Source organism: Ptychodera flava, chromosome 4 (genome assembly GCF_041260155.1).
Source record: "Ptychodera flava strain L36383 chromosome 4, AS_Pfla_20210202, whole genome shotgun sequence".
Taxonomy (NCBI): domain Eukaryota; kingdom Metazoa; phylum Hemichordata; class Enteropneusta; family Ptychoderidae; genus Ptychodera; species Ptychodera flava.
This window is the reverse complement of record NC_091931.1, coordinates 3,554,808-3,579,808: the sequence shown is the minus strand read 5'-3', so window position 1 is coordinate 3,579,808 and position 25,001 is coordinate 3,554,808. Positions and strand designations below refer to the sequence as shown.

General features: G+C 34.9%; 1 protein-coding gene across 2 annotated transcripts in view; it reads right to left on the bottom strand.

Annotated features, from left to right (window-relative positions):
* Positions 1-214: 214 nt before the first annotated feature.
* Positions 215-25,001, bottom strand: part of LOC139130713 (cytoplasmic FMR1-interacting protein 2-like) — a 58,020-nt gene continuing 33,233 nt past the window's right edge. For both annotated transcript variants that reach the window (XM_070696481.1, XM_070696482.1), the window contains 11 exons: positions 24,647-24,832; positions 23,077-23,196; positions 22,515-22,714; positions 22,147-22,234; positions 21,484-21,627; positions 20,741-20,831; positions 16,541-16,744; positions 10,171-10,265; positions 9,411-9,649; positions 4,941-5,088; positions 215-4,242 (listed from right to left, as the gene is read on the bottom strand). In XM_070696481.1, coding sequence (XP_070552582.1) covers positions 4,075-4,242; positions 4,941-5,088; positions 9,411-9,649; positions 10,171-10,265; positions 16,541-16,744; positions 20,741-20,831; positions 21,484-21,627; positions 22,147-22,234; positions 22,515-22,714; positions 23,077-23,196; positions 24,647-24,832 — 1,683 coding nt within the window. In that variant the 3' untranslated portion in view covers positions 215-4,074. The remainder of the gene's footprint in view (positions 4,243-4,940; positions 5,089-9,410; positions 9,650-10,170; positions 10,266-16,540; positions 16,745-20,740; positions 20,832-21,483; positions 21,628-22,146; positions 22,235-22,514; positions 22,715-23,076; positions 23,197-24,646; positions 24,833-25,001) is intronic.

Sequence of the window (25,001 nt, the reverse complement as noted above, 5' to 3'; positions counted from 1 at the left end):
ACACACAGGTTCAATGACACATAATCAAATTCCAACTGATAGCAACTTCTTGGCCTTGGTATAGGCTCTGTATAGATTGAAGTCAATTGTGTTTCAAAGTTTACTTGTTTTGCCTTTCTCTGCTTAACACAGACACAGATTCATCCATGTTGCATGTCAGCATCTTGCAGCTAGTCTTCCAAGTGATGAACAATCAAATCAACATAGCAAATAGTATCTTAATAGTGGTGATTTTTATTTAGAAGATAATTACATAGTTTCAAGTTTTTAACGTAGACATGAGACAAGTACAGACATTGGAATTCATCATTTGTTACCCATGACTGTGTATGTGTACACAGACACAAAGTACACACACACATACATAGGATGAAACCATTTTACATAATGTTTTTATGTCAACATGTGTCTCAGTACTTAGTCCTAAATTGGAGATACTAGTATTGGGTTAACAATAATTCAGCCACAGTAGATAACAGATTCTGCATGATGTTGATTACAACACATCACATCTTAATATACCTATTGTAGAAGCCATGATTGCTCATTTGGTTGTCAACCCTTCAGTGCGAGCACAAGAAGAAACAAGAAAAATCTATCACCAACAAACCTTTTAACCAAGAACTAAGTTTTTCAAATAAATTTTGTTTTTAATGTATAGCATGTTGATATATACCATTGCCAAAGAAAAATACAGAAGTGTCGTTGATCTATTACAGACCATGATAAATGTGGGCCACATGTTCTAGAAATGTATAACTGGATGTTTGACCTCAAAAGGAGGTCACTCAATAATTGACATGGGCTGTTATTTGAGAAAGCTATGGACTGATATAAAACATGCTGAAATGTCACAGTGTTACACCACAGCTCACCTTTATCGATAATGACCTCATACGTGATGGTTCTGACAGGAGCCATTTGTTCCTAAACATTTCGTAGATCATGTATTACAGCAAGGGATATTAATGTTCAAAACTGTGGAGGTTTTGGAAGAATACACAGCCAGTGATGTGAAATGTATGAGACAATACAAAGCCAGTGATGTGAAATGTATGAGACAATACAAAGCCAGTGATGTGAAATGTGTGAGACAATACAAAGCCAGTGATGTGAAATGTATGAGACAAATCAAAGCCAGTGATGTGAAATGTATGAGACAAATCAAAGCCAGTGATGTGAAATGTATGAGACAATACAAAGCCAGTGATGTGAAATGTATGAGACAATACAAAGCCAGTGATGTGAAATGTATGAGACAATACAAAGCCAGTGATGTGAAATGTATGAGACAATACAAAGCCAGTGATGTGAAATGTATGAGACAATACAAAGCCAGTGATGTGAAATGTATGAGACAATACAAAGCCAGTGATGTGAAATGTATGAGACAATACAAAGCCAGTGATGTGAAATGTATGAGACAATACAAAGCCAGTGATGTGAAATGTATGAGACAATACAAAGCCAGTGATGTGAAATGTATGAGACAATACAAAGCCAGTGATGTGAAATGTATGAGACAATACAAAGCCAGTGATGTGAAATGTGTGAGACAATACAAAGCCAGTGATGTGAAATGTATGACAGGATTGATAACTATTGATTATAAAAACAAAGAACAGACATGTTTTATAGTACATGCAGCTACTAGGCAGTGATTGCTAAAGCTGAAATTATTTCCATCAACCCTTAACAAGTATTCTCTGTGTTTAACAATGAACACGTACAAATACCATGAAAGTATCATTGCTTACATTTAAAATACAGCTGATGTTACCAACAAGATTAATCAGCTATAGCTGGTAAGTCTCAAAAGCTGGCATGACAACTCTAACAAATAATATAAGTTTGTAAAATGCAAGGAAGGAAATGTTATTTTTCAATCAATGCAAAAATGAATGCAATACATTACAGGTATGCTAAAACAGTTTGTATACCCTGACAATGATTGTCAGCTGTGTAATCTTACTATTTATTGTAAGAATTGTGATCCCCTTTTCAAATAGATTACTTAAGTTCATTAATTATATGCTGCATTGTGTACAACACACTAAATACACAAAGTATATTAAATACAACTTTGAGAAACAAAACTTGTAAATAAAATCTTTATATTTGTATATTAAGAGTCTAGACATGGAAGAAATGATATTCTTGAACAAAGAAATGGTTCAAATTCATGTTGCTTTTCTAATGATATGATAATTCTCATTTTAAGCTTACAGATTTCTCTATGTAGGTCTCATAAAGAAATCACATGTGTGGTATTTGCTGCAAACTGCTTTATTTCCTAAATATACAACACAGGAAATACTGTACATAAGTGAATGGAAATAAAATGAAATGTTTGCTACAATATCAACCAATATCATGTCTAATTTAGTCAATTTACAGAAAGATCAGGAAAACGGATGTAATTTTAGCCAACGGCAGTGGATACTGATATGAAAACTGCAAATAAATATTTATTATCTTTTATGCACACATCTTGCGACTGTTCAAAGGAAAGTTGCCTGGACAAACCATAGTATTATGCTTGGACTTCTGATTTTCAAATCATATTTTCATGAACAATCAGACTCTTGTATCTACATAAGGTGTTAAACTATTAGCACCATAATATTAAACAAGATGTATATCTAATTAATTATAACTAATAAAAGTCACTGAATAACAAATGTGATTTTTTGTTATACTTCACAAAACTATTCTTCAGTATTTGTTTAAATTATACATCACAAAAAAATGAAAAGTAATGGCATGTGAGATTCACAAGGGGAAAATTCTCATATTGTACTTGACTCATTTGAAATAGTCAACAGATTCTTTGGTAATCAGTGTTTCTACACCACCAATATCAGTGTACTTTGGTAATCTGTGTTTTCTACACCAACATTTTCAGTACACTGAATACATAAAGCCAAATCTATAGCTTCATGCAAGCTACATGCACTGAAATGTGTCTTTTTAAAATTTCATATAACATAAATTGCTAGGTTTCGAAGGCCATTAGAAGTATGAAATTCCAATAGCTTTAATAAAATGACATTACAATGAGATTGTACAAATACAAGGCATATCACCAAGCTACCCATATCTGTAGCTGCCATGGAGCTAACTTCTCTCCTTATATACCGCCAATACACTCTACCATTCACCATATGGAAAAGATTCATTTCTCATTCACAATAACTTCTAAATACCGGACATATAAATAATAAACAAAATGAAACAAAGATATGTCAATTATATATATCATTTTTTGTAAGTCAAAAGCAGGAAAAATATGAAAAGACATTAAGAATACAGAGAATATTTGAAGGACTATAATGTAAGTTACAATGGCATTCAATAATACTTGATACTTATATTGTCCACTGCCCCTCATGCTTAGTTAGTATTGTATCAGACATCTGGTATTTATTGTTATCTACAGCTGTCGTTGGTAGATTTAATATTCTACAGAAATTAGAGAGTCACTTGCTTTCAATATTAAACTACAAAGTTAGGGTATAAAGACCAAAATGACACAACGCAGTTGTTCATGGTTTTCTTGATGCTGTATGATGTACAGTGTAACAATACCATTACAAATATTTATACGCATTTGAGAGACAATTAAGAATGCCACAAAAAGAAAATCTGACGCTTGTCAATTCAGCTTGATGTTGTTTTTGTATCTACAGGTATCATTAATAAACATACTTAAACTCTAGTTCTTCCTCAATCCTTAAATTATCATTTTATCAAAACATTCACAACATCATCAAATTATCATTATGCGTTGTTAAAATAGTGATCGACAATATCTAAAAGACAGTTTCTGTTGAAAATTGTTCAGTTAAAAACTGTTACTGTACATTATATGACTGGTTTGTGTCATTTGAAAAGTATGTTACCTGGTATGAAACAAAGTCAATTAAACAGATAAACTATGAACTTTTGGAGAATAACGTTTACGATGAAAATAGTTTCAAGAATTAATGGAATTTTTACATGACCCTGTTTGATATACGGTATCTGAGAGATAGTTCATGGGATATTGCAGACTATGGAGCATGTTGTTGGTCTTCAAATACTATTAGCGACAGACTGATGGATTGGTGGCTGGTAACATCGTACCTGCTCCACTGGCAAATTATCAGAGTCACTGGATTTCAAAAACTTATTCAAGATTGAAAAGATTTGATGATTAAGTATTTGGAATTTCCTTACTCTGTCAACAAATCTCTTCAGTGGCTGTAAAAGAAAAGAGATACACATCATTATGGTTGGAAAAGAAAGGAACAACAAAGGCAGAGAAAATGTGAATTTTGTTCATTGACAAAATGTATATTCTAAAATGCTTTGTTGTATCTCCAATACTAATGTACTGAATAAAGGGAAGAATAGACGTGCACAGTATGTTGTAGCAGATATTATGATGTGTACATGATTGTCAACATTTCAAATACAATGACACTGATGGAAAATACACATGCAATAACACACTCCCAACATTATATCATTTCAAGGTTGAAAAATAAATGCTTGAATAAAAGAAGTCACATCACAAAGCAAAAACAAAAAAGCAGCAATTTACAAAAGTTCAAAACATGACATTGTCTGTACAGAAGATATTTCATAAAATGTTTTCTTTTCCAGAGTTGAGATTATGTATGGCTGTGGTAGGAGACTAATAATGCTCCCCTTCTTCAGAAATCAAAATTGTTGAACACAAATATATACATCAATTTTGAAGGTTTGTAGTCAAATTACATAGACACAAACCTGGAAATATTTTGGATTTATTGAAAATAGTATTTAATAACTAACACATTAAGTGATAGGATGATCATGTCAAAGTTCAAAAAGTTAAATTTGATTCAAGTTCACCCATGAAATAAGTAAGATCAAGCCTGCTTGCATCATTTAACAATGGTAGGATATGTACTTACAATTCCTTTGACTGTTTCATCTTTATTGTCTGTCCTCTGAACACGAAGTACATGGTAGCAGAAATCTAAACCTTCATAGCGTCTTTGCTGTGATAGTAAGACAATAAGAGCACAGCCTGCCCAGTTCAAACCTTCACCAAAACACTCCCTGGTGGAAAAAATTTCAAAATTCAACTTAATGATGGTTGTTATGATGTGCTACATCATTAAGAGTTTTTGTGGCTGACGTAAGCAAATAAAATGTATTTTATTTCATTTTTAAAGGTCATTCTTCAGGAAAACACATTTCTTTCATTTCAAATCAAGAGTGCATTCTGGATTTTATTGTCAATTTATTTTTATGTGACTCTTAAAACAACTGCTGTTCAACAATAAACTGAATTTCCCTACTGCAGTATTTTCTATAATGTTAGTTACAAATGACTTCACAGCACTCTGAGGATCAATGCATGGCTGGAATTTAACAAAACACAAAATAACATAGTTAGAAATTTAACACTGTTGGTTACTTGCACACAATATTATCTCTAAGCTCCATAAGCTGCATTAAATTTATGTATTTTCCATGTTCTACTTGTATAAAGTACAATTTATTTGATCTACTCTACAAAGTTATTACAATGCCACCAATTCGTCTTGTCAACACAGGTACAGTAGGTGGCATGTTGGTTACTGGCCACTACACTGGTAAGTCCAGTGTACAGGACTCACCATCAGAGGAGGTATCATGGTACAGTAGGTGGCATGTAGGGTACTGGCCACTACACTGGTAAGTCCAGTGTACAGGACTCACCATCAGAGGAGGTATCATGGTACAGTAGGTGGCATGTAGGGTACTGGCCACTACACTGGTAAGTCCAGTGTAGAGGATCCACCATCAGAGGAGGTATCATGGTACAGTAGGTGGCATGTAGGGTACTGGCCACTACACTGGTAAGTCCAGTGTACAGGACTCACCATCAGAGGAGGTATCATGGTACAGTAGGTGGCATGTAGGGTACTGACCACTACACTGGTAAGTCCAGTGTATAGGATCTACCATCAGAGTAGGCATCATTGTACTGGTGGGGAACTTGCCACTTCACTGGTTAGCCCAGTGTCGTTTGCTTGTTGTATGTTGAATATGTCTAAGTTCTGTCAAGTTGTGCATCACTATATGACTACTTGAATATGAAAAATATTTCAAACACATTCAAAATGAATGAGAATATCTTTAAAAACATACAAGTAGTCAGATTAGCTCGCTGACATGCCACACAGAAGAAGTCTACACAGCGGTAAATACTGTTTATCAAAATGATGACAAAGTTTGGAAGGAAATCTTTTCTTTATAGTACATTTTTGAAAACTGACAGAACCTGCATGTGCTAGTTTTCTCTTATTGAACTGGAGGAAATGAATTTGACCCGGAATCCAGGCACACCTCCTGGTTTAGGATATGAAAGACATGAAAACAGCAATATGTCACGGTTACCCAGCAGGAAATAAAGAGAACAAATTCACACAATTCAAATATTGTAGACTTGTTGGCAGACAAACACAGCAAGAATTAAAACCATATGGCATTGAATTTCACAAGAATTTTTTGAGTGTTTCAGCTTCTTATTGTCGATAAAATGTTAAAACAAGGTCACACCATATTTTCACAAATCTCCACTCACACTTGTCTACACGTATATACATGTTTGCTTTTTTTATCAGTCACTCAGCAAATTAGAACAGACATTGTCTTCATTTCTTACAATCATAAGGAAGTATTATACTTTTATATGTACAAATAAAACCAAAGAGTAAAATTTTATGATGTTGAAAGGCGCAGACAATTGAGATATCAGACTGGAGATTGTCAGTAATAAACAAAGTTGTAAATCAGTAGATATCTAAGAAACGGAGTGTAGCACAATAATTAAATTCAGGTGTACACAAATATCTACATTTTCTCCATTCCCTTTCAAGTTATGCGGAAATAAACCATGAATGCGTATGTACTTGATTTCAGCTGTTGGCATGCATCACTATCTAATCATATAAAATCTGATTTGCAAAATGTTCACAGTCCTTCATGTTTCACTTCTTACCCATCCCACTTTTGTGATCATTTTCAAATTTCAGATGAAGAATCTCACTCACTGTACAAACTGTATAAAAGAGAATTTTCCAAATGCAAGTAATTGGTGACTGACTATCCAGTCACTTAACTCCTACACTCAAAGTCTTAAAGTCTTAGATTTATCTGCAATTTCACAGTATGTCTTGGGCAGCTACCAGCTTCCAGCATACACTCCTCTTTTTTCAGGGGTCTATGCATTTAGTAATTCAACTATCACATATCATTAGATCTTGGAAGCTGATCAAATTGTTCACATGTAGAGTTTCCATTAAGAAACACTGTTGACAGCTGATGTCATTTCCCTGGTGACTTGATGAATACACATCCACACACTAAAACAATTCCAACATGAGATAGTCACATGTACGTATCAACTCCTTCACACATATAAAGGCATACTAATAGACTGTGTAAGAGGGAGACCAGTTAAGATTGCGGTAGCCTGGGAAATTCAAATTTTGTTTGGATGTTTTTGTTACTGTCTCAACAAAATTTATCATTTTATTCTTGGAACAGGCAACCTTGTAGCTGATACAGCTCCACTGATTATATGGCAGTGTAACTTGTTTAGTCATTAGCAATATATGAGTGAAAAAATTCCCAACAAAAACTACATCCCAAAATTTGAAATGATACTAAATAACAACATCCCTACGAAGCTTCCCATCAAATTTGAAAGACATCCAAGAAAAAGATGTTTTTGACTTAAAACAAGAAAAACCAACCCTGAGAACATCCAATTTTCATCCAAATTTCATTATCATTTGAACAAAACTGAATAGGAATCTGCAAACCAAATTTGATTGCCTTTACTAGTCTCAGAGAAGGAGATTCTTGACGAAAATTGAGCAAAATATTAGCAAAAATTAAAATGCAAATTCCATACTAATTTGACATACTAAGTTAATCAGGGCATCTTATAGAAGCTTCACATCACATTTCAAAGCTATCAGACCAGTTGCATCAGAGAAAATGATGTCTTCACCAAAAAAGAGAAAATATGCCCAAAAATTTGCATGTGGTCTTGGGGTACTCCTCTTCTATTATTTAACTTATCTTATGGAGCAGTTTTGTACTGACAGATATGGGGAGCAAATTTACATTTCCTGCATTGTACAGACACAAATGACTATGCTGCTCTGATTCACACCTTGTACAATACCTAAGTTTTTTCAATTTTGTGTACTTAGAATACTAGTGAGAGTCAAAAGGATTAGCAGTGTGCAATAATGTATTAGTATTTGCTACATTAAATATTGGAAGTTTACACATTTACCAAGATATGGCTTGGAAGAAAGGAGGGGTAACAACCAGTTATAGGAAAGGGAACACTGTTCAAATAAAGTAGTTGGAGAGTAGTTGCAGTCACTTTCCCTCTAAATGTTTCATTTGATCTAAAAGACATAAGACTTTCATATCTACAAGTGGAATTCTAAATTTCAGCTGACTACCACTAAGACTGCCACTGAACTACTGATACATTTTCCATTACATGAGTCACTTGTCTGAAACTATACTTTTGTTACACAAAAACTTGGTTGCAATTTCATTTGAAATACCAATAACAATATTGGGGTAATGGCAGAAATGATACTTGGAATCTTATTTGTTTTATTATACTCTACCAAAATCAAGAAATTGGATGTAAGTACATAGAGACTGACTACTTCATGAGCCCATTGCTTTTGGCCACATGTTTAACACATTATGAATTAGAACCAGTAGAAGGTTAGTGTATGTATGAGTCAGTGTTATAAACACATCCTGTATGTTCATTAGCTACACAATGTCAATTACCGGTATTTGCTGTGTAAAAGTGTTTCTCAGCTCTGTTTTCCACACCTACACTCAAAATCTTGGCAAATATAATGGTAAGCCTGACTCAAGCCTTAAACACACAGCTTATGCTGTAACAGGGTAATGAAAAGGTATATTAATACTATGCTATGGTGCCTTCCACATCACTGGTTAGCTAAGAAAACAAATACCACCCTAGCTTCCGGATCTGAGGATAGTTGAAATGGTTGTGCAGTCTTTTGTGAGAAGTGCCCAAGGTTATGTTTTCAGTGAGAACTGGAAGTATAATGACTCATTGTTCACACTTACTGTTCACATTCTCATTACACAGATCATTCAAGTGTTTTCCAACATTTAATTAACAGGTGCCATGTACTTTTTACTGTGCCAGCTGCTGACAAAGTTCACACGCTAAAGTGTGTCAGATTCTTTTGACCATAGCTGTTTTTCTTGATACATTTCCTCTCACCATTACCTTCACATCTTCAGAGCCTATCTTTTTTATTTTCAGAAAGTTTTGAGAAAACATGATATTTGATGTGAAAAATCAGTTTGATACTTACTCTACAGTAAATTCATGAGTCTTGAGTGGCAGACAGATTACAAACTGAATTGCACTCCACAATCGATGAAATTCTGTGCACTCATCGATATTCATCACACCATTAGCTGGAGGTTCTCCATGCCATACAGGGTCATCCAGAAAACTTTTGATTCTGGTTAAGACAATCTCAAACATTGTCAATCCACAACAAAGTCTCTCTTTGGTCAGCAGATCTCCTTGAAAGGATATCATTGCTTGCTGCAAATAACCAGAATCATAACAGATAGAAATATTGTATGTATGTGCATTTTATTTTGACATCTACAAATCCAATGACAAAGGAGAAACAGCAGCAATGCCAACAGAAACTTGAATGACTTTGAATGATAAATTTTCAGATAACCTTGACAATGGGAATGATGTTGTTACAGATTTCTACAAAATTGTGAGTGTAATGTCCTTGATTTCACAAGAGAAAATCCGCACTGATGAGAAATTATCATGAATGACAGTAAAGAATGTAAGATGTGGAAGAATTTCAGATATATGATAACCAAGTCATTGTGAAAAATACCATGGAATATCCACTTGGACATTTAGCTCTGTGTGTATCACTCTCAGACAATACCAGCCTCATGCACACTTTGTGGTTTTCAAATATCCTCAAAGCGTCTGCATAATTATTTCTGCAATTTGAAGATTGCTTGGAGGCTGTAATAGCTATGTATGGATGGTTAATCAGGCAAGCATTTGATGCTAACCTTTGACACAATACTAACCTCAGAAGAGCCTAATTTCTCAATGATTGGAACAACCTGTAGAGGCGCATATTTCGCTTCTAGTTTCTTCATTTTGGTTTCTAACTGCTCAGAGTCTGAAAAGCAAGGATTTTAAAAGTCTTGTTATTTATTTACCAAAGTGATTTAGAAATCACTGGCAGATAAAATGAAGTCAAGGACAAGTAAATTGCTACATCATCAAATTACAGAGATGGATACACTGGGTGTATTGAACGTTCTTATCATTGTCCTGAAACAAGTGAAGGAGGTCATGGATTTACAAACTGTCAGCAGACATGACCTGACATGACCTATAGACAAATTTCACAAAACACTTCAGCAGGGATATGAAATGCCAGACAGGATATTTTGAAACTTGAGGAGTTGTAAGTCTTGTGCTGATTACTGCACTACAACTTCAGCAACATTCCTAAATAGTTTTCTCCCCGGGAAAACCCTCTAAAAGCAGCATGAAGTAGTTGCATTGTACACACTGCACTTCACTTTTGACAGTACTTAATTGATGAAATCAGCCACTTTCTGTCTGGCTAGGCTACATATATTTCAAAAATGGTACATTTCATGTTTGTAAGATCACTGATATTCACCCATTGCTTCATCAAAACTAAGGATATCATTTATTTAAGTTAAAACTGGCCATAGAGAAGACACTTTAACTTTTGTTCAAACCTTCATTAACATAATACGGAAAGTAAATCATTTTCTTTTGTAATCAAGAATATAAATAAGGAATAGTAGTTTAAATTTAGAGGGTGGAGAAAAAATTAGCTAAAATTTACTTATATTTGAAATTCAAAATAGTCACTATTTCCTGTGTTAACAGGTCTGTGTGGGGAAAATATAAAATTTGAGGATTTTCAAAACCACAAGGCAGTGGAAACTTGATTTGCCCTGCAGGCTTCAAATGAATCCAAATGGGCACCAGATGAGAAAAATATTGTAAAAATTTGACTGAAGGAAACCTGTCCCTGAATGTATTTAACCTTATGCTGTGTATAATGGCAGGACACTCTGAATGCATGAATGTATGGCTGTATTGCTGGACTTTTCCTTTTAACAGTTTAAGATCCAGTGTCTTTGTCTTGCTACAAATGAAATGAAAATTCACCACAAGTGTCCATCATTGTTGATTTAGCCATGCTGATGATACAGCATGTGAAAATATAAACTGATAATTTCTCATGAAGTACTGAGTTATTGACCCAATCAAAATAACTGAATATGTCTAAACTTTAGGCCAAGTACAATGCAGTAGCTCTAATAAGAATACTAGCAGAGTCATTAACATCCATGAATACTACATTTTACACAATTTAATAACATAACTTGTGGCTTCTGCCGTAAAGACACCAGGGTTTGTTTGAGAAAATAAACCTTTACTGGTTTTTTGTCAAACCTTGTTAGAAATATATCAGGTTACAAATAGAAGTACTGGTAATTCTAAAAATACCACCAAATTTGTTCACAGCCATCAGTGTAAGCATATCTGCTAACACATAATGGACAATGTTTCTGCCACTAATACCTTATGGTGTTATCTTTCCAATGTTTATTATTATACAAATCTAATAGCTGTTATTGTTCAAATTAATGTCAACAGAACTGAAAAGACTGTAGACCACGGGGAGACATGTCATGATGAATACTCTGACCTATATTTATATCGGTGTTATCAAAGCCTAATTTACATTGCTGTTACATAGCTGTTATCAAAACTTTTGGAACTGATCCAAACAGCACTTATCCTGTACTCTTGACAAGGTCCTACTAAACTAAATGTTATTTCCACACAGGATGTCTAAAGTTTTGTTTTCGCTTTTTTAAGTAAAGTTTGACAACATTTCATGGATATTAGAAAAACCATATGACAAACCTTGTGCTTCAGAAGAAAATGTGTTGTTACTTATTTTCTTTCTATATTTCTCTATTTCCACTGTATACCTTCCATGTACGTACAGTCACTCCATGCAATACTTGCCAAATGGCACATGCTGTAGATGCCTATCATAAATTGTACCTACAGATAGAATATTGAATGGATGCTGAGCAAATGTATATCACCAGAGGAAAAAAAAATGATAAAAATTCTTTTCAATGAATTTCTTCACTTTATAACAAAATAAAGTTGCTGATGAACTCTCTAATTCAAAAGAATCAGTAGCTGCCTCTTTGACATTTTTTCATTATTTCTGTTCTGTATTCATTTCATGGTCTACTCCCTCGACCGCTTCACCACAATAGTTTGAATCCAACTCCACTGTTTTCTATGCCAGAGTTTCAACTCAGCTTAGAACAAGAAAATGAATAAAACATGAAAGTTCTGAAAAAGTAAAAGAACACAGCTGGTGCCGACCAAACTTCCTGAAGATGCTGGCCTAATGTTTGAACTCTTTCATTTTACTTGGACTCAATGTCTTGACATGTTTCACAAAGTGATCTGACAACTCTGTGCTGTGATCTGAGTGATTTTACATGGTAGTCATGACTCATGAGCATACTGTCTTTCACTCTACAATAGATCTGCATGCTCCAAATGATACAGCTGTTGCACTATGGTCACCTCCATTGGCTACATGCAAGTCACTGCTTGTCGTACAACACAAATATGCAGGTTATGGCTGCTTGAAAAGAGGCTGAATAAAATTTCTTATCTTTAAAAAATAATCAAAACAATGTTGAAGTATTTGTGGCTATCTATGGGATTTCAAAAAAATATTCCCAAATTGGCAAAAGTAGAAATTATAGTGGTTCAAACTTAAAAGTTTGAAAATTTGAAACGTATTAGTCAAGTGATTTTGGAGAAAAAATGTTTTGACCTAAAAGAGAAAATTGCTCCCCCCCCCCACCAAAACCACCATTTCAAAATGTACTATTCACAATAATTTCATCACTATATACTCAGTGCTCAAGTAAGTCATCCAAGGAACTTATATCACAAATTTTGGGGTCCATATGATGGCTACTTTTAGAGAAAAAATAGTCTTCAACAAATTTGGGAAATCTTTCCCCCCCCCCCCCCCAAAACAATTTTCATAAGCAAATTTCATCATTCTTGAACAAATTTTAACGAGGTCATCTCCAGCAGTCAACTAATCAAACAAATCCTATGGGACAAGTACTTCTGGAGAAGATTATATTTTGACCAAAAATAAAACCACCCAAAATATCTGTGTATATTAATTTCATCATCACTTGAATAATCTTGAATAACAGTGTTCCTAGGAATTTATAACAAATTTCAAAGCTATCAGTCATGCAGGAAAATCAGAAACAAAATTTTAGAAAATGAACATGCAAACTTAATGAAAACATGAACAATGTGGCATCCCTTGGGATCTGTATACCAAATACAAATCTATATGAGGAACAGTTTAGGAGACTCAGTATATTTTTAAAACTTTTTTGCTTGCCTATAAGTTCATGTTTATATTTTTGTAAGTTTTGTTCCAAAAATGCTGGTACACTTTGACACCAAATTTCATGATAGTAAGAGATGTATAAGTTGTCCAGATGTCTCATTGCGCTGACATACATACATACAGACAAGAGACACCACCAATCCAAAACGCTCTACCTGCTATTCATACATTTAGCATATGGAAGCTGCAGAAATGTATGTAATAGAACAAAAATAATGAAAATATTAGCAAAAGTGACAGTTACTCTTCATCTATAAGTCATATTTGACTCACTCACAGCCTCTTGATTGCAATATCCCCTCTCCTTATGCTACACAATACAATGGTACACATACTCCCACTCACTATGCTGGTGTAACCAAAGAGAAGCTCATATCAGTCATCTTTCCCATTTATTCTCAATTTTTCTAATTACCAATGGGTCTCCATTCTCACCAGTTCAATTCTGCAAGTCAGATGGTCCATATCTTTTGCAATGTTACTGTTTTTGAGATATTAAATTGTAACTGTTTTTGAGACAACACTGTTATCTCATGGCCTTTACAACAGATTGCCATTTCAAATTACACAATCATCTCTAACAACAGGTTGCCATTTTATATTACGCAATCACCTATACACGTTACAGTAATCATGCTAATACAGTATTGCAATTTCAATTAACAAATCAATGAAAAGTTCTGTAAATCATGTACAGATGTTCTTCTATCCTAGGGAAAGTTACATCCTTCAGGGCTCGAAATTAACTTTTTTCCCTGGTAGTCCCATTGGGCTACCATTTTCTGAAGTTGGTAGCCCAGCGACAAGGTCTGGTAGCCCATGCATGAATGAAGAGGGGTTTTTTGTAAAGGATATTTTTATTTATATCTAAACAATGAACGATTTATTTTGCCTGATTCTATCCACTAAGTGAATTTTCTAGTCATTTGACATCAATACCTGCAGATCATAGCCTTAGGAGAACGGTATAACATGTGCAGTGGACAACGGTGACGCCTCAAAGTTTGACGACGCGTCGACCTATTCACACATACGCAGAGCTTATATGCAAATTATGATGTTCGCAATGACAACGATTTTTCACTCAGCATGTGTAAAAATAACATGGCTAAAATAGATTGGCTATGAATTTCAGGATGACAACTTGGTACAGTCATGTTGCTAATACTTTCGTGGCAATTTTGACTATATTTCCCCACCATATCATGGGATGATCTCGTACACTTCGGAAAGCGAAATTTGTGGATGGCTCGACAGCTTTTTCTTTGCAGTTTGAATAATTTTGTGTTTAATTGTGATTGATAAATTGTGATTAAGTAACTTTGAAAATGAAGCCTGTTATCCAAGTACATAGGTTCAGATAATGTTATTTTATTGAAAGTTTGTCGCAACAAAGTCGACATGTCCTTTCTGTGTCCAGCTGGGTTGACTGTATGAGCGTCGGTCATCTCACAGCGATCAACATCATGTCGCCCACTAAATTTCATGTCCCAGGCTTTGGTAGTCCGTGTGGGCTACCATTTCCTTCGTTTTGGTAGCCCCAGGGAAAAGTTGGTAGTCTGTGGACGCGGGACTACCGCTAATTTCGAGCCCTGTCATTAACCCTTTTCCTGTCAAGTCCATATTTCACCATCAGGTCAAGATGATTAAAGTCAATGAAACACAACATATTCCATATGGTGTATTTTAACATAATACTGTACATTTGAAGGCTGTTGAAAACATAAATACTGTAAACTTGATTTTTTTGGACTAAAGATGCTATAACATACCAAGCCAAGTGGGTGAAAATACGTCATGTTTTGGCTCAATACTGCTTTTTACTGACTTGGCTAATGGGAAGTAATAGTCTTAATACTCTCTGGCAGGAAAAGGCTTCACAATTTGTGTCATACATCAATGGTGTGGGCAACAAATTTCCTAAATTTTGAAGATGTTCATGGAACGATAGGAAGTGTTATATAATCAAGATGGCTAATGCACTCCAGATTATACAGTGACTAATTGTTGCAATGGTTTGTTACTAAACCAACAAGCATTGCTGGGTGACTAGTCATCCATGAAGATGACTATCACTGACAACAGTCTAGGAAATACAAGTCACATTGTATGATGGCCACTGTAGTGTATTAGGTATGTATGGGCTGTATGCTGTCATGTTTATCACAGTGTATACATGGACTTAATGACTATCATGTTTACATTCTATCATATTGCACATCTGTCACATGTTACTGAAGTGCACGCTGCGCAACGATCTTCACCAATGTACCAGGGCTAATGGCTACTTAGTCAAATTGAAAATAAATATCAAGTTCAGAATCTAACAAGTAAATGTTAGGTTATGTGAACTGGTGTTTTGGGGTTTTGAGAACACTAATATGCTAGATTTAAACCTGAAGAGTTATGAGAATTCTTCCATTTATTTACAAGCTTCATCATTTGACATCTGTTTTGTAATTACTGGTACTCCAGAAAAAGACATTGCATACATTCATAATATCACCTGAGAGAACATTTGAATTTGCAGGCCATTCTGGCAGATCTGTGTGTAACACTCAGCAAGACATACAAATCAAGCAGTGCCTTACAATAAAGTTGCATGTCTTTACACAGAATATTTATGCAGAGTGACATGCAGTAGGAAGTTACAGTGTTGGAATGTATGCTAAGTGGGAAGTCTGATAAACAGCCTTGACTACACAAGCACATGAATGAAGCTAAACTTTATGACCTTGGTAAGGTCATGACCATATCTGCAAGGCAGCTGTTGCAAACACTCAACACAGTTCTATTTATCAATGTTTTATTTCCAAGCAGTCCTTATCAAAATCAATAAAAGATACTTCCATTGCTGTGAGCACTCTCATGTTACATTTTGTACACTTTGAGGGGTAGACTGCATTCTATTTTTAATAGAATTACTTTACCTTTCACAAAGGGCCTGGGAATGATGTTTTGGAAAGGTGCGGCATGCAAAAGATCACAGACTTCTTCCTGTGCTAGAGCTTGTTCCACCAATAAACAAAACAAGACAGCATTGCCAACTTCCCGGAAGCTTTGAAAGACATCAGTCTTCAATTCAGCATATTGGATGATTGGTTCCAGATGTGCATGGTAGTAGCCTAGAACACCTGCAAGCATCACATTCAACACCAATTCCATTATGAAAGGATACAGTCATTTTTAATGTAAACAATATGAAACTCAACATGGATTAAATGTCCAATTTGTCAGCAAATTACCAAGTTTTGTGGGTCATCTGGTGCCAAGGTTTTCTGTGACGTACTTGAGACTGTGTGTTGCAATATTGAACTTTAACATGGCCAAGGTTTAAAGTCCCTTTCTGTTTCAGACTTCCTAAATTCTTCATTTCCAAACATTCTAAATGATCTCTCTATGCTAGTACATGATTCAAAACACACTTTCATTTTACATAAGATTATTTCTTTACATAATTCACAGCTTACAAATGACCTACACATCAGTGTTTGAATGACTGATAGATGTTTCATTCTATATGACAAAAGAATAATATTTTGATTCCAAACAAAGACGGTAACATTTTAAAAGTGGCCTAGAAAATGATAGTACACCTATGTCATCTTTATCCCTTTCATAGCAATGGTTTGGCCTAAACCCATTGTTATCAACATTGAATTTGGACCTGTTTACAGGCCACTGGGTGAACAGATTTAAACAAAATAACAAAAATCTTATTCCATTGTGACTCATCCAAGCATTAACTATTAGATAATGATTAATACTATCATTTTGATGTTTAGATAACATTTTTGCTGACTTTACACAAAAAATTCAACCATGACTCAGACAATCTGTCTCAAATTAAACACTGAAGCGAAAACAACCCCTTTCAAGATCTTGAAACAAAAGTGCTTTCATATTTTACCAAACATGAAAAACAAATCTCTTTACAAGTATAAAAATCTTGCTGAAAATTTAACAAATTTTAATCAGGTTATTTCTTGGAACATTTGGTTTAGAAATTTTCTGACCTAAAATGAAAAAATTTCGCCCTAAACTACAAATTTGCTAATTTCATCATAATTTACTTTATCATCGATCAATTAAATTATACTTTGAGGACTAACTTTGAATATCAAATGACTAAATGTCAAAGCAACAGAACCACTTCTTTTTTATAAATCTTCAAGATTTGGTGGGTACAAATAAACATGTCTAGAACCTAGCCATACATTTCAATTTACACACGAACATTTACACATGAACATGTCTAGAACCTAGCCACACATTTCAATTTACACTTAGTTATCAGGTTTGATTTGGCAGAACTTACAAAGTAAGGCTAGATTTTAGATTAGATGACAACAGATGAGAGTTAAAAGCCTGTATACCTTTGATAGCAGGGCTAGAATTAACCCTTTGAGTCTGTAATTTTTTTCCCACCAAAATTTTAGTGCAATATTTTACCAATTTTTATTAATTTTTCTGTAATTTTTTATAATTTTGGACTAATGGACATCACGTTTCATTGGCTACACTTTCCTATCAAAATTTTGGCAAAAATCTGAAAAAAAAATTGACAGGGGTAGAATTTATAAAGGTGATAACATATGACTTTGGCACTCACAAGTTTTAAGCAATTTTTGAATGCAATGAGACACAAGTAATGCGGGATCAATGGTGGGCATCAGGCACAAGCTGACCAATGGTGGCTTTGAAAATTTGAGGAAAAAGTTGTAACCTGCAACAAAATTGAAAGAGCAGCTCTGCTAATGTAGACACTAGCCATTACTACATTAGCATGTGTTGTTTTGATGCTGAAGATCACGCTACATGTTTACACTGTTACAACCATTAAAACTTTCCAAGGCCTTGTTCTACCAAGGGAGTTAACATCTGAAATGTTTCAAATGCTGAACAACCTTCTAGCTTTGACAACTTCTGCTATGACGTGATTCTGGAGGGAAATAATATTTTGAACAATTTTCCTTGAAAGTTTGTATGGGATGTTTCATTTGATATCCTCTTGGAGGGGTTTGAAGACTCACAGGGTGGAAGCTATCCTAATTGATCTACCAGAATCTCTACCATGGTAGCTTGGTGCACAAAAATCCAACACAACGAAATGCAAAAACTGTTTGATAATCCTTACACGTACTACTAGTTTCCGAATCATAGAAAAACTGAAAAACAGGATAGATTCATTAACAAATTGGTGTTTTTCACCACTGGCATTCCAATAGCAGAGGAATTCCATGACTCATACCAAAGTTATCAAGTTAGACATTTACATAGTACAACAATGATGATGATTTTTGTGTCAACTTTGTTTAAAGTTTCTGGAATTTCCTAAACATTCTTGAAATCTACATGTGTGAAGGAAGGTAGAAGCATGGCCTTGATGTCTAATTCATCAGTTGTGAAAAGACAGACCCTTGGGCACTAACTCCCACTTTCATGCACTAAAATCTCAAATACAGAGTGGGCAATTTCAAGAATGTCTGTGATGAAACATCTATTACCGCTGCAAAGGTGTCAAATGATAATTATGTAGCATCATGGATGTAGCTGAACTTCCCCAGAACATCAAAATGGTCAAATCATAACTGGAGTGACATCACTCACACAACTTCACAGATGTGAATACACTTAATAGTGTCTGTTGTTGACATGTTTATCACACTGCATTTTGTGATCCTGTGTCAAACTGTAAAGATGCAGCTGACACTTACTGGTCAATCATACATATTGATAGCAATACAGTAGCTTTCATGAAAGTAGTTGACATCATGTGATAAACGTATCAGCTGCTATGCCAGGAACTGGTCACCTGTCCTTCAATCTGAGGACAAGATGATGCATATGTTTACCACAGACAGACACAATGTCCTTGCTGCGTAACACTTTGTCAACATTCCATTACCATTCACAAATACCTTGTCAAGTTACACAGATCTTGTACATCATAACTTTCAGCTCTATGCATATTTACTATAATGCTGTTCAATGTATTACAGATATAACATCACCTGTTTCAGACTTCAATGGCTATGGGCGTGTAATTTTTAACATGCTACAGATCTGAGAACTACTATTTGTTTTGCTAAATGCTTTCTCTTTTATTTTTGATAATATTTAAACTAGCTGAGACAGAAAATAAACAATATTTTGATGAAATGTTCACCACCTGTGCATAACCCTGTTCCTGCTTGGTTTATCTGTTGCTAGTGCGTTGAATTGCATTAAAACACAGTGAAGCATGTTATGTCCTATGAAACATGAATTGAACAAATTTAACCACATTAAGTCCAGTAAAATAACATGAATATACATTTTTCACAGACTAGTGACATCTTTAAATATGTTGATTTTTCATTGATGCTGTTTGTTATGTCATATCGATCTTCTGTATACCTTAATGTGATCTTTTATGCTGATTCTCAATGACTTCTCCAACAGAAAACATTTAAGCCTACTCTTTTCAACTGCAAAACTTCCTTTCATTAATCATCTGGTATCAACATTCCTCACTTAGCCACGGAATGGTTCAGGTCTCAAAAAGTTTTAATTCTTGAAACACTTTATGCAATTGTGCTCAAAGATACCTTCACAAACTAAAATGTAAAACATCTGTATATTACCATGTACAAAATATTAGAACCATAAAAACGGTCCCTTGATTACCATTAGTATCTCCATTACACAATTTAAGTGACTGTCTAAGATATCTCAGAAACAACAAATGACAGATGTAGATCTTGTCACACTGTGAAATTTGATGGACAAATTATTCATTTTGAATTAAGACATTACCGGGTAATTCCAAATAGAGTGATAATATCAGACAAACTTACACACACCTTATTCAGTTTAAAATATGACTGAACCTGTACACCCCTAATTCCCTGTGTACAGGTCCACAATCCCCATTGATAACAATGGGTTTGGGCCAAACTATGATGATTCAATGTTACAATGTCTATTAAATGATACTGTACATGTGCTTATATATTCTATTCTCAATGCTTTGAAAACTGTGAAACTTCAGTTCCAAAATTCCTGCAAATCAATAATGGAAACTAAAAAGAATTTGTTAAGCTTCACATTGGTGGCGCTATTGCTAGAATGCCTTGAAGTCAACTTACCTGGTGAACCATACTCATACTTTGGCAGTTTACATGTTTTAGGCATCACTTCCATCAGTGTCTTCACATACTGAAGAATGGTACCTTGTAGCTGTAGATAAAAAAATCTTCAATAAGTTATATTTGACCTAAATATCATGCATGTAGTTCATTATATTCTCTTATGTTTCTCACAAAAATAATACAGCAACATGATTGTTGTGTTTTTTTCAGCTCACAAGATCCAACCATCAACATGAAAACAAACAACATAAACATTTCACACTGTAACAGCTGTAACTCTCACACATGACAAATTGGCAAAAACAAATAGCCTCTGGTTTGTTACTAAATATAGCTGCACGCGCACAACTTCTGACAATGCTGCCTAAAATTCAGACAAATTTTGTTGTTGGATGCACGGCTGTTGTTGCAGCTTGTTGTCTGAGCCATAAATTCATACGAATTAGTGTGACTTTAATACTATCAGGTAACACTAGCAGGCTTTATTTTCGTCGTTTATGTGGAAAATGCAGACAAATGTTTATCTATGCATATTAATGAGAGAGAACAGTGACGTCATTTGCGATCAGTGCTATTCAGTGTTCAGAACTGTGCAGGGTGTACACATGTGTGATCATACAGACAGCGTATACTGTCAATTCTCTTAATATTTCATTTTTTCAAGCATTCATGTCAAAACAAAAGCAACATGCTTCTAGACAGATATATCTAATAATTTTTTGTCAGGTATGTGCACTTACAAGGCTCTTGACAATCTTCAGAAGTTCCTCTGTTACCACGGCAATCCCCTGGTAACCAAGGAGATTAACCATAGCTTGAAAGTGTGGCACACCTACAAAGTTACCGTAAAGGCTGTAGATACTGGAGTAGGCACCGTTCAACACCTTGATGGGAACAAGAAATGATACAGCATTAAGAAATGGCAAAGATTCATCAACCTTGTACAGCTGACCTACACACTACTATGCAACTTTGTTACAGACAACAATGCAGCTTTTGTATTCCTATTTGCCAAGGTAAGCTGAGATGACTAGCTTCCTATCCCTGTAGCAAGTTGTATCTAGCAGGGCATTGTCAAAGTCAATGCTCAACAACAGCTATGACCAATGCCATCACACATGTCTTTATGTGCTCAAGAGCACAAACTTGAGTTCACAAGACGGACAGGAAATAAAACATAAAACTGTAGTTGTGACAGAAGAAAACACTATGAGCATACAAGTCACAGATACTAATAAATTGAACTGACTGAATTTGAATAATTGCAGGTGACCAATTCAATCAAGAGACACTGAGAGACGTGTCAACTACAAAACATAACAGCCAAACAGCTGATGAGACTATGACAGTGAATAGATCTAGACTTTGGAAATACAATATACTCAGATAGAGTACATAACTACCTTTGAACCATAGAGATAATGGGCAGCTGAATGAGGTGGTTTGTCCCGTCCCAGTGGTTGTACATATGAAAACTTGGTCTGAACAAACCTGAAGAATGAAATAGATTTGTGAGATTGTTTTGTACAAAATGACATCATGCATTGACAGCCAAGTGACAGTTGTATGTACTAATCACTGCAACAAAATACAGTATGGCAGGGACCTGAGGTGATTGCTAGAATATGTAACAGGATACAAAAAGATATAACTGTGCTTGAACAAGATGAGATGACCAACGATTTTTGGTTTGTTCATAAAATGGTTTGACACTCCTGTCCAAATTTTGGCTGTAAAGAGATGATCTGTTATTGTTGATTTTATTACCTACCTATTTGTTGATGCATTGTAGCAGTAGTTTGGAAGGAAGTCATAGTTGAGTTCCCAGAAGACATGTAGAGTAATCCTGCCATATGGTGCTAATACATTGTGATTGGCTTCTCTGAACATTGATTCAAAATCACTCAATGTTAAATATTTACTCAGCAGTTTATGTGTTAACCGATTGACTTCAAGCAAACCCTCTAGTTCCTGAAATGTGAAAAAATACATAAAACTATCAAACACCATAGATCTTTGCAGTATGTTGATGTCCTTTCAAATAGCAGTTGTCTTTCCTGCATAGTTGTATACCGCAGAGTGTGAACAGCATTGGCAACAAATCATGGCTACTATAGTGCTGCAGTGATAGTTGAAACTGCAGCTTTTGGAGATGAAAACTGTCCTTGATGGAAATCATCATAAGGAACACAAAATTCCATGGCATTTTGTAAATACAATGGAGTTCAGGTTATAGATAATGAATTCAAATCACATCTGTGGAGAGAGTAGGTAGGAGAATAGTAACAAAACAGAGGATTGAAAATGAAGACAGGATACAGAATTGAACTTACTGCAATGCCAGTGATGTCTCCACTTTCAAATCGACTGATTGACAGATCTAATGATTTCTGCATGGCAGTACTCACACGTTGTGTGATCAATCTATTCAAATCAATAGATCTTCCTAAAAGCTGTGGATAACAATAAAGACAGAAAGATTTGAATTGAATGTCTAATACAAACAATATGCCATGTCACATCACATGATAAATATACACTAGAAAAGCTGACAAGCTGATCTCAGGGTTCCATCATTTTTAACAGTCTAATCCCTCTGTGTCATCCTAGAACAATTAAAGAGGCAGCTTTTTTATCAGCTTTATCTCTGTGCAAATTGACTAATTGTGCACAAATTTTTGAGAAGAACACAGGACTAAAATCGCATTAAAGGTATACATTCACCTGTAATCTTAATATACCCATATATGGTCAAAGGGGCGTTCCTTGGCATTCAAAATGCCCATGGGAGGGCGCTGTTTTTTAAAAGCGGCCACCCGCTTACAATCTGTGATTGGTTAGATTTTCTCTTTCCATGGTAACTGTGGCAAAATTGGAACAGGTGACAGTATACCTTTAACAGTCAATGTCAACAACCACTAACGTGACAACCAGGGATTGAGGATTGCCCCTATAAGTATGAGATTATAGGCAGTAATGGTACATTAATAAGAAACAAATTAATGCTCTTTCTCCTAAGTGGTATTTACTTTTATAGTTTGTCTATGGAGTCTGGTAGAAAGAGGATTAACATTTGGTTTGAAAACTCACACATGGCAACTTTTCAGATGAACTTTGGTAGTATCCGTTCTAATAAACACAGAAGCAGCTACACATGGTATTATTCAAAACCAAAGGCAATGCAAGAAATGTCACAGTTACTTGCATGGAAGATTATTCAAAGCTCTGTTTGATTTCAAACACCTGATAAATTGTTTAACAGCATAAATCAAGGAAAATAAAGTTCAGTTTTATTGCGTGTTACACCTGTACATTGATCGGCTATCATATCATGTCTGTTGGGACACAGACAATAACTTAGCTATGATAAGGAGACATTGGGGCCCAATGTACACAGCTGTTACAATAAAATGAATGTAGAGGTTAATACTAGTGATATGCATGCTACACACTCAAACCTTTTCTGATCTGTTTGATTGGTATGTACTGACCAACAATTGTTCACATCTGTTTTATTGGCAGGTACTACCAAACAATTGTTCAAATCTCACTAACATCAGTCAAGGATATTGTTGTAATGAACATACACTACAGGCAAAACAGATATCGAATTCTTTATCTTGAATCATTGGATCAATGACAGCGATGAACATTTGTATGATCAAGCAGCAAGTCTTGTCAGCCAAATATGATACCTAGCAGACAAATACTAGTTTGAATTTTACTCATGCATGCACCTGATTTCTGTGTTACATGTATTTCATTATATTCATTCAATTTCTATCACAAAATATGTTGATATATAAATATGTTCTACATAATTAGAACAATTTTACTTTTCACAGCATTCATATCACTAAAACCAAACAGCTTGAAGTGATATGAACTTTGCGATATTCTTACCTGTACATGTCGTTGTTTGAGGAGTGTTTCATATCTGTTGGTAGGTGGATATGGTATATGTATTCCATGGTTTGCACATTCTGCTCGGAATCTCTTGTCCAGTAGCATGCTTCCAGCTTGTGCTTTGTAATATCCAAAGATCTGGTCACTCAGTTTGTACACAAACTGATCAAAACATAAATTGACCTGGTATAGAGACATTAAGTGAAGCACAACTGTAAATAGACTTTCATTTTTAAAATAAATTCTGTTATTTGACTGAAAGAACTCTAAAATTTCTTGGATTTTCACTCTTGCTACTAAAAATCACATTACAACTGTGTTTCCTGTATGTTGCACCAAGGGCCTACATGTA